The following is a 15,102-nucleotide window of genomic DNA, read 5'->3' on the forward strand; positions in this document are numbered from 1 at the left end:
CACCCCCAATACATAATAAAAATACCCGCCCACCAATACATATTAAAAAATACACCCCCCACCCCCTATACATACTAAAAAATACACCCCCAATACATATTAAAAAAGATCCCCACCCCTAATACATATTAAAAAGACCCCTAGACCCCAATACATATAAAAAAGACCCCCACCACCACAATATATATAAAAAAAGACACCACCACCCAATACATACAAAAAAGACCCCACCCAGTACATATTAAAAGTACCCCCACCCCAATACAGTACATATAAATAAAGACCCCCATCCCACAATACATATTAAAAAGACCCCACCCCCATTACATATACAAAAAGACCCCCAACCCTCCAATACATACTAAAAAAACAGACTTACCTTGTGGATGGTCAGGCCAGGTCCAGTGGCTGTGGGGGCCTGGCCAGGCCCGGGTGCGAGTCCACTTGCGGTCGGGCCACGGCTCTCTCTCAGCTGCAGGCCTCTATCCCTCTGTCCCACGCTGAGCTTCTGAAGTCAACGTGCGCGCCGGAAACTGGGCCACGCTTACATTTCTGGCGCGCTGATGTCATAGAGGCCCGTCGCGCAGCATCTCGGAAGCTCGGTGTGGGACAGAGAGATAGAGGCCTGTCACTGAGGGAGAGCTGAGGCCCGGACAGAGCTGGCAGCCAGGCCTGGCCAGAGGTCAGGCCCAACTTGCAGTGCCGTCCGGGCTCCCCAAGCCATCGGGCCCGGGGCACCTGTCCTGGCTGTCCCCCCCCTGTCGGCAGCCCTGTCTTCCAGTGCAGTAAGGTGCCTCGAAGCATAGAACCACATATAGACATGGACCTTTATGTCCTCAACAGTATTAGAGTCTAGGTGCAAAGCATTGATAGTCATTGATGGTCTTTGTGCCAGGAATGGATTCTAATACATTTCTGGCTCCCTACTATCATCTAGAGGTTCATAAAGAAGGGGTACAGTATAAACCACTATATTAAAATGAAATGTGTCAAAAACTACTTTTTATATCTCGTGTTTCTAGCTATTGAAACGTTGCGTCCAGTTCTGACGTGCGGTACTCTTGAAATAAAAGCTTCCTTTAAGAAATGCCAGCTACAAAGTCTGAACCTGAACACCGAAAACATACACCTGAGAGACAGGGGATGCTTTGGCTTTCCAGATTATAACAGCACAAACATAATCTCCGTGGTGTCTCCACTTAAAACAGGAAAATGTGGAAATGAATTCGTAGTAAGTACTACTAATATATCTGTAATAAATCAGTATATTTGAAGGAGAAAGGACAGGCCAAATAGTAACAGAGGATAATCCTGGTTGAATCCAAATGTCAGCTTTATATATCATTGAGATAAATAATATCGCTAAATCCTAAAAATGAAATTGTCCATTCTTTCGTTGTACCTGTAATATTCTATGTAGTGTAAAATGTTAGTGTCAGGTTTCCACGTTCAGGTAGTCAAAGGGGGGATTACTCTATAAGAAAGAAGTCTGTAAAAGGGATCTTTTTCAAGGCTGTCCATCAATAGAGATGTAATGATGCTGCTACTAAATATGTCAACTTATTACCCAAACTTACATACTTTGAGAAATTCGGCAAAACTGTTAATTCACCAAAAAAAGAAATCTAATTTTTTTGACGTTTGCAAGGCGTTTGCCATGTAAAAGTCTTCACACCCTGAATTTTGGGTTTTGCTGGAGAAGAGAGAAAGGAGAGGAAAGATTTTAGTAGGGTACACATTGAGGGCCTTATTCAGAGAAGGTTCATAAAAAAAATCGCCAGTGAATTTAAAATTAGTGTTTTTTTGGGCGTTGCTATCACGGTATTCAGAAAGGCTCGATTACCAGTGATAGCAAAATGCCCAAAACAGGCGAGTTGCTGCCAGCGAGAGAATCAACCCTCTGAAAAGGCCTGAACCAGTGATTCATTTCTGCTGCAGAGAGAGCGGCTCTGAGAGAGCCGCCTCTCCCAGCTGAAATGTCGCCTGAAAAATATTTATTTAAATATATATTTCTTTAATACTGTAGAGGTGCAGGGGGTCTCCGGAGCTGAACCACGTTGGTATGACCCCCTGCTTCCCGAGACACAGGCCTCTTTATGGGGTGCCAGTATCTCCTATGCAAGGAAATGTCCCGGTCACGTGATGCGGGACATTTCAATGCAGAGGGATTACGGCACCCCATAAAGGTGCCTGTATCTCAGGAAGCAGGGGGTCCCCGGACATAAAACCAACGTGGTTCAGCTCCGGAGACCCCCTGCACCTCTACACTATTAAAGAAATGTATATTAATAAATATTGCTATACACAAAGAAAAACCCGCACAGCTGATGATAACCACAGTGAGGTGCTGACTGGATGGAGACTGATTGTATCATATGGGAGAAAAAAGAACCCAGTCTTCCAGCACTCAATCACAAACAAATGTAGAGTTGTAAATTTAAAATACTTTATTAATGCCAAGAATAAAAAAATGGGTGTTAAAACGTAATTAAACGGTGTATTGTAACAGCACGTGACTGTGTCCAAATGTTACCCACCTTGAGCTGGGTGGGTGGATGTAGTAATAAAACCCCTTATGGATATTCGGGATTTGGACTGCTATATGTTATAGCTTCCTAAAAGGTATAGGAAAGGAGCCTATAAAAACTCACCCAGAGGTTTTGTCAATGTAAGTGTATCCGGGTATGTAGTGCACACTCACAAGATACACTTATGGTGCAATTGTATTAGTATACTATGCAAGGTCAGACCGTATCGACCCCTATTGTGGGAATAAACTGCTCCCTGCGTGATATCTTAGTTGGCGCTAGATCTTTTGCGGATTCATATTACGCCCACATAATAAGGTAAAACACAGGCTTATAAGCAAGTATGAGGTGAGGTATATATTAGCGTTTATCAGGTATATATACTGCAGAGTGTTGATTCACCATAGGTGGTAGTAATAATGCCGTGGTGTTTCTATTTGTACTATAAACCCTGAGGGCTCACCTATGGTAGTGTCAGTGAGGTATAGGTAATCTCAACTCAGTATAGAGGTCTGTGTGTATTTATAATAGCCTGTTGAAGCAACCTCCACTATATTGTGGTTGCTGCAGCTGAGGTCAGCACTGGTTATAGGGCTAATAAATACACATAACAACTGACAGAATATATGAATCTCCTGAGTAGATGAACACACTGACAAAATGCAGCTAATACCAGCTAATAGGGTATGTGTGGGGTTAATGATGGGATGGAATCAGTGTTCACTCACCCCACCCCCCTTTCCCTGTATAGCAGCTATATACCAATTGTGAGTTTAAATAGGGGCCGGTCTAGCTATAAGTCGCATAGTCCCCTATATCAGCGCTGATCTTGGTTATATCAGCGCTGATATGTTCGAGGACATGCCTGTCTGTAGGTGGGTTGAATAGACCCCTAAAGGTAAGAGGATCACGCTGTATGGTTACAGAGCGCGATCCCGGCTTCACATGCACGCCGGGGGGAGCCGTAAGTCACTCAACGCGGATCAATATCCATCTGCTGTTGAATTTCAAATGAGCAGGCTTCCCGCGTGTGCAGGAGAGGATTGCCTGGGTAAGAGGATCGCGCTGTATGGTTACGAAGCGCGATCCCCACTGAACATGCACTTTGGGGGAAGCCACAAATCTTTTAACGCGGATCAATATCCCTCTGCTGTTAAATTTAAATGAACTGGCTTCCCGCGTGTGCAGGAGAAAGATGCCGACCTTTCCCACAATAGGGGTAGATACGGTCTGACCTTGCATAGTATACTAATACAATTGCACCATAAGTGTATCTTGTGAGTGTGCACTACATACCCGGATACACTTACATTGACAAAACCTCTGGGTGAGTTTTTATAGGCTCCTTTCCTATACCTTTTAGGAAGCTATAACATATAGCAGTCCAAATCCCGAATATCCATAAGGGGTTTTATTACTACATCCACCCACCCAGCTCAAGGTGGGTAACATTTGGACACAGTCACGTGCTGTTACAATACACCGTTTAATTACGTTTTAACACCCATTTTTTTATTCTTGGCATTAATAAAGTATTTTAAATTTACAACTCTACATTTGTTTGTGATTGAGTGCTGGAAGACTGGGTTCTTTTTTCTCCCATATGATACTATTAATAAATATTGTAATAAACATTAATACACGCCCCCCTCCGCCCAAACCCATACAGTACAGTAATGGGCAAAATAACTATTATCCAGATATGGATAATAGATTATTTCCCATTATTAATCACTGCATTAGCATACAAAAATTAAGTAAATAAATACAGTTATACTTACCACAACAGCAGGTCCCTCTGTCCTCCGTTGCCAGAAAGCATATATACATAATAAAGACATTCTAATGGCCCCTAACCCCTTAATCACCTTAGCGGTTACTAACCGCTATTGTCATTAAGGGGTTAACCCACCCTGACCCGATACCAACCCGGGAGGCCTAAGCACCCACCCTGACTGACTATACCCACCCTGTACCCATTGAGTAGTATAGTGGTACATCATACCCATATAATAATACCCGCAACCCCCCCCCCCGCAATGTCTAAACAGCCACTAAGGGCCAAATTTCCCCTTCACCCACCCCGCTAGCCACAGTATTGCATTGTATTGTATGTTTCTTACAGTAAGCTTGGCACGGGTGTTTAACCCCTTCATTGCCTTAGCGGTTAGCCGCTAAGGTAATGAAGTTGCTGTACATGCATGTTTCCTGCCTCGGATGCATGCCGGGGGGTCCAGAGCTGCTATTAATGGCTATCAGCTCCGGAGACCCCCGGCATCAATCCGAGGCAGGAAAGGGGCCTGATTTCTTCTAAGTCCCGACATATCGCAGCTCATCGACCCATCTCCCCACCAATTGACCAACAATTTTGTGGTGAATTGGATTTGGGGAGAAAATCATTTTTTAGGGCTGCGATGGGCTGCGATAGGCCACGACACCCGACTCGCGGGTCTCTGAATCGCGCGACTTTATCAACCATCCGAAAATGGTCGATAATGGGCTGATCGCTGCTCAGTCAGCGAATTTCAGATGGAGATAAAATTTTGCGTCGATACAGGCCGTTATCGAGCACTTATCGAGGCTATCTGTATACGAGTAGCCATTTTGGTCGATAAGTGCTCGATAAGGGCCTTATCGAGGCTTTCTGAATAAGGCCCTGACTGATAAAAGTACCTCCCAAACCACTCCACCAATACAACATGTGGCGAGATATCTGTGAATGAGAGAGAGAGAGAGAGAGAGAGAGAGAGAGAGAGAGAGAGAGAGAGAGAATTTATATAGTGGAGTAGCTAGAGGAAATCTAATCCGTCCTATGTAGCATCTCATCATCTTTGCAAACGTATAAGTATTTGTATTGCAAAGCTAACTAGTTCATGTGAAGTATTTTGCATTGAAGTGTTTCTTTTATCCTATAGAAAAATGAAACACATGTCATCTACAGAAACACCATATATCTGTCGCTGGAAAGTCCTTTAGCGATTGGGGGAGGACTGGAAGATTATGTCAGTATACAGTATTCCTGTGTGTACCCACTGGATATGCAAATCAGCCTTGATACAGCTGTGATGCCTATCGCCAGGTACTTAAAACCTCTCTTCCGCCTTTATTCACTGAATACTAACAGCCCGTATTGGTCACTAACACCAGGGCCCATTTTCATATAACTCCATTATTGACTTAACGAGGCGTTAACTTAAATTAATGCATCAAGTGCTAATGCTAAAGGGGCTCTTCAAAGCTCACTAACGCAGTGTGAAGTGCTGTTTTCGAGCTCTTGTGTTGCTATAACGGACGTTAGTGCTAATAGTATGCAAAAGAGGTGTTCCCTGTAACAATGTCTGACCCCAGAGCGCCGTTATGCATGTATATCTTTATATAGCGCCATTCATGTATATAGCGCATCACAGCAGTAATAAACGTGATAATCATGTAAATAACAAATAATATAAATACCACATAATGGGAACAAGTGCTTCAGATATAAAAGTAACATTTAGGGAAAGGATTCCATGCTCGAAGAGCTTACAATCTAATTAGTAAGTAGGAAGAACGTACAGAGAAGTAGGAGGGCGTTCTGGTAAGTGCGTCTGCAGGGGGCCAAGGTTGATGTACAGTATGAGGTTTATAGTATCAGCCACGGAGCTCCCCATACAGTATGCCGCTTTAAGGATGTGTGTTTTAAGATGAATCTTAAAGGTGGATAGAGATGGTGCAAGTCGGATATTGAGGGGAAGGACATTCCAGAGGTGGGGGTGGTCAATGAGAAAAGTTTAAGGTGGGAGGGGGCTTTACGCACAAAAGGGGCTGATAGAAGACATCCATGAGCAGAACGCAAGAGTTGGGCAGGTGTATAGCGAGAAATTAGGACTGTGATGTAAGGAGGGGCAGATAACACACGGATTTAACGACGCGTTACTTATAGAGTTCAGGGGTGCGCAAAATGGAGGGGTGCGAGATTCTATGCGGGGCGCCACGGGGGTTACAGAGGCCCTGCGCTCTTCCCGAAGGCATTTAAATGAAATGCCGTGGAAGCGTCGAAGGCCTCTGTAACCCTCTCTTACCTTGGCTAAGATGGGTTCTGGTGATGCGTCACCATGGCAATGTGACGTCGTGACATCAGAACGCCGGAGCCAAGGTAAGGGGGGGGGGCACAAGGAGGGGGTGACACCTGGCGGGGGGGGCTCAGGGGAAAGAGATTGCGCATCCCTGACTTAGCTCATATCTATCAGCTCCCTCCAGAGTCTACAAAGTTTATTTAAATGACTCGTAAACTGTGAATATTTACGCGTGCGAGTAAACGCCATATTCAGGGCGAGTGCAGGCGAATAATTTGCACATCTCTAGCAATTTCCATGTGTCATTTAAGAAATTCTAGTGTGTTCCAGTCTGTTCAAAGTGCACATGTTAGGAGTTTGAGTATGGACATGCTAAAGTCCTGCTAAAGCAGGGAACTAACATTTTCACCTGAATAGTGTGTTTCATTTAGTTTCCATAGCTCTATTCCTTATACCTGCAACTTACTTTCTTACACCATGTTTAAAACATTAATCTACACCAGGGGTGGCCAACTTCAGATCTCCTGAGTTCAAGAATTGCGGGCTTCCGCAGTTTGGAACATTCCAGATCACGCTATGGATCTGTGGGTCCAAATCTTAGCCTAGCCAAAACCTTGCTTGGTCTTAGATTTGGTTGAGGTCTCCTCCTCCCACGCCTGACCATCTAATATGTCTTCCCACTGTTGCTTTGGGGGGGATCAGCGATGATTGGTAGTCCGAGGGTGTAGAAGGAATTCTTCCCTGCCTCCTTTGGTACAGATGTAATGGTTAACTGCAGCTATTAGCCAACTCCCTCTGTCTCCTGCTGGACCCACCTCCTCTGACACCAGATCCAATCATCAGCGGTGGTGGGGCGAACAGGAGACAGGGAGCGGCTCTGATTTGCCATAAGTGCCTTCAGACCCAATGGCTACACCAGAAGAGGTAGGGACACTCTCCCCTATGTCTATTACCCTCCAATTTTACTCAAGCTCCCCTTATGTTACTCAACCCCCCCACACTGTCACCCACTCCACCCTCACATTCTACCCCCCATGTCACCCTTCCCACCCTTTGTCACCTACTACTTACAAGTCACCACCCCAAGTCACTCTTCCCCCCATGTCACCCACTGCCCCCCATCGTACACGGTCCCCAGGTCACTCTTCCCTCCTCCCCAAAGTTACTATTTCCCCCTTGTGTAATGCATTGTCTTGCATTGTCTCTACCACCATGTTAAGCCTTCCACTCCCCCTAAAGTCACTCACCCCCCATGTCACTCATTCCCTTCCCACACCTCCCACTCTCTCCCCTCTCTAAATTGTTGCTACATTAATCCACACTAGAAATAGGTGGGGGTTATTGATTAAAACAGTGAGACTATCGCACAGAAACTGCTGCTGAAGTCAATTTTCTTGCAGAATCCTAATATCACCAGTTTACGTATTATAATTTGTGCGATGCTAAAAATAAGAAACTTGGATGAGAAATGGACGGGAGTCTGAATTATCTTGCCTCTTCAAGAAAACCTTTTGTAATGCAGTAAGTTAAATATGCAGCAATACTGTACCTATCACACATTAGTATCTGATGTGTATACAGTACCCTGCCGGCAGTAACTTCCTTTAATGGCTCATACTTCGTATAACATTTTACATCTCGGCTCGTTTTCACTAGAGTATTAGAATTCTGTGACATGATTAAGTATTTTATTTAGAATATTCTCAAATTGTTTTGTAAATGATATGTGACACAGTTTGATTGTTGTTACAGCTCAGTAAATATCAGCATGGAAGGCACAGGACTGTTTGTGGCACGTATGGCTCTCTACCAAGATGAGAGCTACTTTACACCATATGAGGGATCGGTAGTTCTATTGTCAGCCAAAACCACATTGCACATTGGAGTCACTCTTGATGGAGGGGATACCTCTCAGTTCACTTTGTTGGCGAAAAACTGCTATGCTACGCCTTCAAGCAATGCTTCTGACTCTAGAAAATATTATATCATCAGAGACAGGTACAGAATGGCTTTGGTAGATAAGCACACATTTGATAAATAACTAGGTATAAGTGCTCGGTGCTGCTCGGGGTTCTAAGAGACCAAAAAAATACTGAGATTTATAAATGGATAATTACATTTTTTAGTGTCTTAAAGCGAAATCCCTCTGCTAAAACCACAACAACTCCACCCATAATAGTTTAATTGCCTCTGTGTTTGATCGAGAGACTTTAATGCTGCGTGTTTGTGGGACATTGCACTCTCGTCCCAAACACTGATCTCGCACTTTTGAAGAACTTTGGCTGCTCCTGTATTTTTGCTAGTATTGCAAATTGGATTTTCAGAGTGTTGAGCGTTGTGTGATGAAATCATGTCAAATGTGATGTCAAATGTGATGTCATTGGTGATGTCCTTTGTGATGTTATCAGTGATGTCATTTGTGAATTGTATCCAAACATAGACAAAAACCTACTCCTTGATCTCAGAAACCATCAGCAAAATGTGGTTACGATATCTTAAGAGGTGTCCAAATGCATAGCGAACAAACAGACAGTAATTAATTAGTAATTAATTAATACATTTTCGATTACATTTAGATCCCCAGTGAGTTTCCCTTACAGATCTTTTCCAGTTTTCTGCTGACTTCGATCGTTTTTTATGCGCAATGTATTCTATTTAAAGTGAAAACTCACAGTAATGCTCAAATCTAGTGTCTTGTTCTCAGAGAGGTTATATTGTTTTTACAGGTGCCCCAGCAAACAGGACTCGAGCATTAACATGGCTGAAAATGGCGTCTCAAACAGAGGGCGATTTTCTGTCCAGCTGTTCGAATATGTTAAGGATTATAATCTTGTCTACTTGCATTGTGAGCTTCATGTTTGTGAAATCGCAACGGAAACATGCGCACCTGTAAGTATGTGACCGCTGTTACCTGGTGATCCTCATTCTTGTCACATTTCTTTGAATGACATGGAAAGCATAGATCTCGAAACAATTGCTCTTTAATTTCTATGTGTAACGGTCAAAGTTTATGGGTAGTGTCCTGTTTACAGTGTATATGTGTTTACATCATGCCAATGCACAATTAAAAAGCACTACTGCTACATTATCCTGCTTGGCATTCACCTCATCCGTCAGTCCCAACTTCAAAACATCCACAAGGCTGCTGCTAGACTCATCTACCTCCATCACCGTTCCACTTCTGCTGCTGCACTACACAAATCCCTTCACTGGCTTCCCATATCCTCTAGAATGAAATTTAAAAACCTAGTTCGGACTTACAGAGCTATCGACGACGCTGCCCCCCTTAAATATCAGATCTCATCCCCAAAGATATCACTAAACGCCCCCTACATTCTGCCCACAACATCCGCCTTTTCACCTCCTCTCACCCCCGCCTACAAGACTTCTCCGTGCTGCCCCCTCTCTCTGGAATTCCCTACCATGCACCATCAGACTCACCCCCAGTCATTCAGACATTTAAACACTCCCTGAAAACTCACCTTTTCAAGGAAGCCTGGCATACCCCTAACATCCAACCCCACTCCAACCCTATTGAGACAAGCTGCACGGCTGGACCAAACACCAAGCTAACATCCCCTAACATCCTCACCCCCAAACCTTAATGGGATCAGTTGTGCGACTGGACCATACTCTACTCTTAGACACACGCCATCCCACATTGAGCAGCCACTTTAGCCGTTTGTCCCAACATTGCCCCTTGTTCCCCCTATAGTGTAAGCTCCCACGAGGAGCAGGAACCTTATTACCTTCTGTATCTGTTTGTTCATGTTTGTCCTTATTTGTATGTAATTCTGTTTATGTAATATACAAAACTCTGTACCCACATTGTACCGCGCTTTACAAATAAATGATAAGAATAATATACCTTAGTTACCCGAGAAGTAGCTGTGGAAACAACTATTAGATCCTAAGGCTGCGCTTATAGTCCCGGCTACGGCAATGGCAATGGCGCGAGGCATCAAAACAAGGTGATTTAATCCGTCACGTGCGCCAATAGTAGGCACGACCGCGACGGCATGACAAAAATCACTGAAGTCAATTGAAATTGATTTTTTCAGCGACTGCCGCGTGACTTCAGAGGGCACGTGTTCTCTGGAACAACCTACCAGAGACTCTTACATCCACCACCAGTCTAAGTTCTTTCAAATCTAAGGCTGTCACACATTTTTATCTGGTCTGTAACTGTTTCATACGCCCATAATATAAATGATCTTTAACTGTGCATGCAATGTCTTGTATATAATGTATACTCTGCTCATTATGTAACTGTATTTGTAAACATGTATTATTTGTCTTAACTCTGTGCCCAGGACATACTTGAAAACGAGAGGTAACTCTCAATGTATTACTTCCTGGTAAAATATTTTATAAATAAATAATAAATAACGTGAGTGGTTCAGCCAATGAGGGCGAACCGCTCATGGCCACATCCCCGCCTCGCCGCTGCCACACCCCCGCCAAACTCCGTGGTCGCTGCCTCTTGTCTCCTACACTATAGGCAGAAATCGCTATGACAACGGCGACGGATGACGTCACGCGGTTGCGTCGCCGTAGCCGGGACTATAAGCGCGGCCTAATAATGATTGCATGCAATTTGCGTATTGTAATTCTAGCTTTCTTCGTGTGCAATGAAAATATAAAAGAGCTCCGTTCCTAAATAAGCTGTTGTTGCGCTTGTGCCTCATCATCCAACTCATTAACTATATTCTGTACATGTTGCCTTTTCTAGTCTTGCACTGGGAGGGCGTCTCGCATTGCTGATACCGGGAATCGCAACATGGCTGTGTCTGTGGGACCCATAGTCCGACAAGGTAATAAGTGTTTCTGGCAGAGAGTGAGTTGCCCAGGTACCAGTAAGTTGCCATATTTTGGTAAATTATTGGCATCAGTGATGTTAAAGTATAAGAAAGCATATTCAGAGGCTTATGTAGAGAGACCAGTGAGACTGTGCCAGCTTGCTTTGAGAATGAAAACTTCTCTTTTAGGCTGAGTCCATGGTGACTCCAGCCGTGTGGAGGCGCGCGGAGGCTGAGGGAAAGCGGGTGCTTTCCCTCGCCTTAGTTCGCGCACCGTCCGGGAGTGTGTCGGGGGCCAGGCCAGTGACGTCACAGAGCTGGTTTGCCCTCATTGGGCGAACAGCTCACGAGACCGGCCCTGCGCTCCAATGAGCGCTTAAACTAAAAAAAATGTAAGAGCTACGCCTCCGCACGCCTGCGGAAGGGTGCGCGAGCCCCTGCTAAAGCTGCTCTCATTGCGGCTGCAGGGGCTCACTGACAAGCGTCAGCACGCCTCAGCATGGGTCAGCGCCTAAGCGGGCCCGGCCCCATTGAGGGGCGGCTCTTGTCTCCGCAGCGCCAACAGCCCGCGGGGACCAAGCCTTAGAGTTAATGCTTATAGACTAGTGCAAGGGTGGCCAACTCCAGTCCTCAAGAGCCACCAATAGGTCAGGTTTACAGGATATCCCTGCTTCAGCACAGATGGCTCAATCAGGGGCTCAGACATGATGACCGAACCACTGATTGAGCTACCTGTGCTGAAGCAGGGATATCCTGAAAACCTCACCTGTTGGTGAACAATGAGGACTGGAATTGGCCACCCCTGGACTAGTGTTAAAATACAATAGTTGTATCATTGGGAAAAAAACATTCAATGCCATTGGGCAAAACCTGGCTTTGGTGATATCCTGACTTCTAATACAGCACATTACTATAGCAGCAAATTTACAATCACATAATTAACACTTTTAGCTCGCTAATTATCTGCACATCACTATTTGTATTTTTGTTTGTCATTAACAGCAACAATGTAAACAGAAGAAATGCAGTTAGAAAACACTTCCTCGCCTTGCGTCCTTGTCATACTTCATACGCTGGATAACTTGGCTAACCCAATTTTAAACTACAATACCCAGGCAGGGGACATTACACTTGGACACAATATGATATATGGTTTATGGGTTTAATAGGCATGTGTAATGTATAATCTTATTGATATAGCGCCAACCATGTACGCAGCGCTGTACAACATTACAATAGGAGGTAAATACAATACAAACAATAAGGATAAGTGCTAAAGGTAAATGGCAACATAAGGATAAAGTAGATCCTGCCCCAAAGAGCTTACAATCTAAGTGTTATGTTTGGAGGGTTACAGATAGATTAGGGGTAGAGAGTGAATTATTGTCTACTGTACATACAGTACACGACACAGTTACTGGCCTCAAAGTGGGATTCCTTCCTCAGTCGTTATGTGCTCCATGCTTTTATCCCATCGCTTCCTTCTCTTTCCCTGTTCTCCTGTGAGGCTGAGAACGTGCGCTGAGGACAAGGAGTTTGCGACTTCATGCGAAAGTTTAGCACATCCCTAGTTCTTGGCAGACAGCTGGTTAATGTGACGTGTAATCCATTTTTTTGTTACATTACAGACCAAATCACCCCCACGGTACCAAGCAGTGATGGTAAGTGGTCAGCGATATTACAAACAATGAGACGGAATTATAAGTGGTCCAACCAATGCCCCCATTGGCAGTGGGTGACAGGGGGGCAGTGGGTGACAGGGGGGCAGTGGGTGACAGGGGGGCAGTAGGTGATAAGGGGTCAGTGGGTGACAGAGGACAGTGATGGGGGAGCAGTGGGTGACAGAGGGGGCAGTGGGTGACAGAGGGGGGCAGTGATGGGGGAGCAGTGGGTGACAGAAGGGGGCAATAGGTGACAGAGGGGGGCAGTAGATTACATGGTTATTTGATTAAAACATTTGTATGGTAATTCGTACCTATTGTTTTATACTACAGCACTTTCCAGATATCAACTGCACACTTTCATAGGTTTTGAGGGTATTGTTCACACCAGTTCTTTCAGAGTTCCTCTCCCTCCCCAGTCACTGCATGTTACTGTAACTTTTCTCATTTGCCTGGTTGTTAGAACTTGTTATGGGTCTCACTTTTGGCTTTGATGCTCACTCTAGTCTCTCAATTGCATCTCTCCCTTTCTGCATCACATGCTGTTTGTGTTGGAACTAACTGCTGCCACTCTGTGGCGAAACTGGATATCTTCATCAATAAATTCAGATAATGAATTGGACCAAAACCAAATAAGGGCAAAAAACAGGCACATCCCCTATTTATTTTTTATTTGCCACCCCCTCTTTTTTTACTACATGTATAAAAAGCAGGGGTCCCTGGAGCTGGATTTCAGATTTCCCTGCTCCCTGATATACTTACCGGAGAATATGCCACACTGGTAGGTTGAGGTTTAAATCTACCGCGTCCCTCAGTCCAATAGGAAGCCACAACGTCATGCATTACGACTTCTTATTGGCCAGCATGATGAGCAGGCCTGTAGTTCCTAATGGGAGGGGGGCATCTCAGCGCCCCACAGCTTCGATGTTCCACCTTTTGAAGATTTCGTAAGGTTCGTGCTACGTTGCCACCCTCCTCCTCCAGCTTCGAGGCATCATTTGATGTTGCAACGTCATATGCCTATGCGTTGCCATGACAATGGAATGCCACGGTATCACATTGCCAAGACAACGCGTCACCACGTGACGTCACAGCATCATTTGCAATGCTGGAGGGGGGCGACGGCAAAATGGTGAGCGTCTGAGGGTGCTACATTTGTAAAACAGGCCCCGGCGATGAGAGGGCTTTAAACCTCCATGAGATACCAGCAGCCCCTTCAGAGGCATCTATGTCACGAAGCAGGAGCTGAAATTAACACGGTTTTGCTCTGGAGACCCCCTGATTCCTGTTCATGCTAAACAAGTGGGTGCATGTGGCGAAATGGTCTTTTGATCAACTTTTCTTCTCTTTTGTTTAGGAACACGTACTTCAATGGCTCTACTGACGCCTACTATTTTATTCCTGGCAAGACATTTGTTTTTTATCATTGTTAATTAAGCATGCTACAATCGTGCACATTAAGTCATAATTATTCATAACGCAGGAGTATGAGTTGTAAACTCCTTCAATCTATGAAGTGTAAATGGAGGATACATATAAAACATATTGAGTTAATTGACTGGCTCTGATTATTCTGCATGCTTAGTTAAATATATTACTATTGACGTTTTATTTACTACAGTAACACTTATGTTTTGCTGCATTCCAAATCATTCACCAACTTTGACTGATCCTTACAAAACAAGCATGCTCGATTAAATTGTTGCTCTGTAACCTGTATACTCAACTTCAATCAATAAAATACATTTATTAACTGGTTACTCAATACTTTGTTTCATTAAATATATAACATTTTATGCACACCCAAAACAGGTTAACCTCTCCTTTTCTTCTTGTGAAATTTTTTCTTCTTCTGCAATGTCCTCCGGGGACTGGAATGTGGGTGAGTGTATGGACTAGACGCAGTAGACAGCACTTCTTTATATATTACTAGCTGAGAGACCCGGCGTTGCCCGGGATGTAATTTTGGGGGGGCGGACGACAGGGTTGGGCTTCCCCCGGGTGACTGGGTGACTGACTGAATGGGTGGGTGACTGGGTGACTGACTGAATGGGTGGGT

The 15,102-nt window shown here is 44.4% G+C and overlaps 1 protein-coding gene across 2 annotated transcripts in view; it reads left to right on the forward strand.

The window, feature by feature from the left end:
- LOC142463371 (uromodulin-like) overlaps positions 1-14,803 on the forward strand; it is a 29,912-nt gene extending 15,109 nt beyond the window's left edge. For both annotated transcript variants that reach the window (XM_075566026.1, XM_075566027.1), the window contains 7 exons: positions 1,023-1,231; positions 5,444-5,607; positions 8,336-8,581; positions 9,310-9,472; positions 11,316-11,397; positions 13,011-13,043; positions 14,401-14,803. In XM_075566026.1, the coding sequence (XP_075422141.1) occupies positions 1,023-1,231; positions 5,444-5,607; positions 8,336-8,581; positions 9,310-9,472; positions 11,316-11,397; positions 13,011-13,043; positions 14,401-14,480 (977 nt within the window). In that variant the 3' untranslated portion in view covers positions 14,481-14,803. The remainder of the gene's footprint in view (positions 1-1,022; positions 1,232-5,443; positions 5,608-8,335; positions 8,582-9,309; positions 9,473-11,315; positions 11,398-13,010; positions 13,044-14,400) is intronic.
- Positions 14,804-15,102: the final 299 nt, after the last annotated feature.

Source organism: Ascaphus truei, chromosome 11, assembly GCF_040206685.1.
Source record: "Ascaphus truei isolate aAscTru1 chromosome 11, aAscTru1.hap1, whole genome shotgun sequence".
NCBI classification, from domain to species: Eukaryota; Metazoa; Chordata; class Amphibia; order Anura; family Ascaphidae; genus Ascaphus; species Ascaphus truei.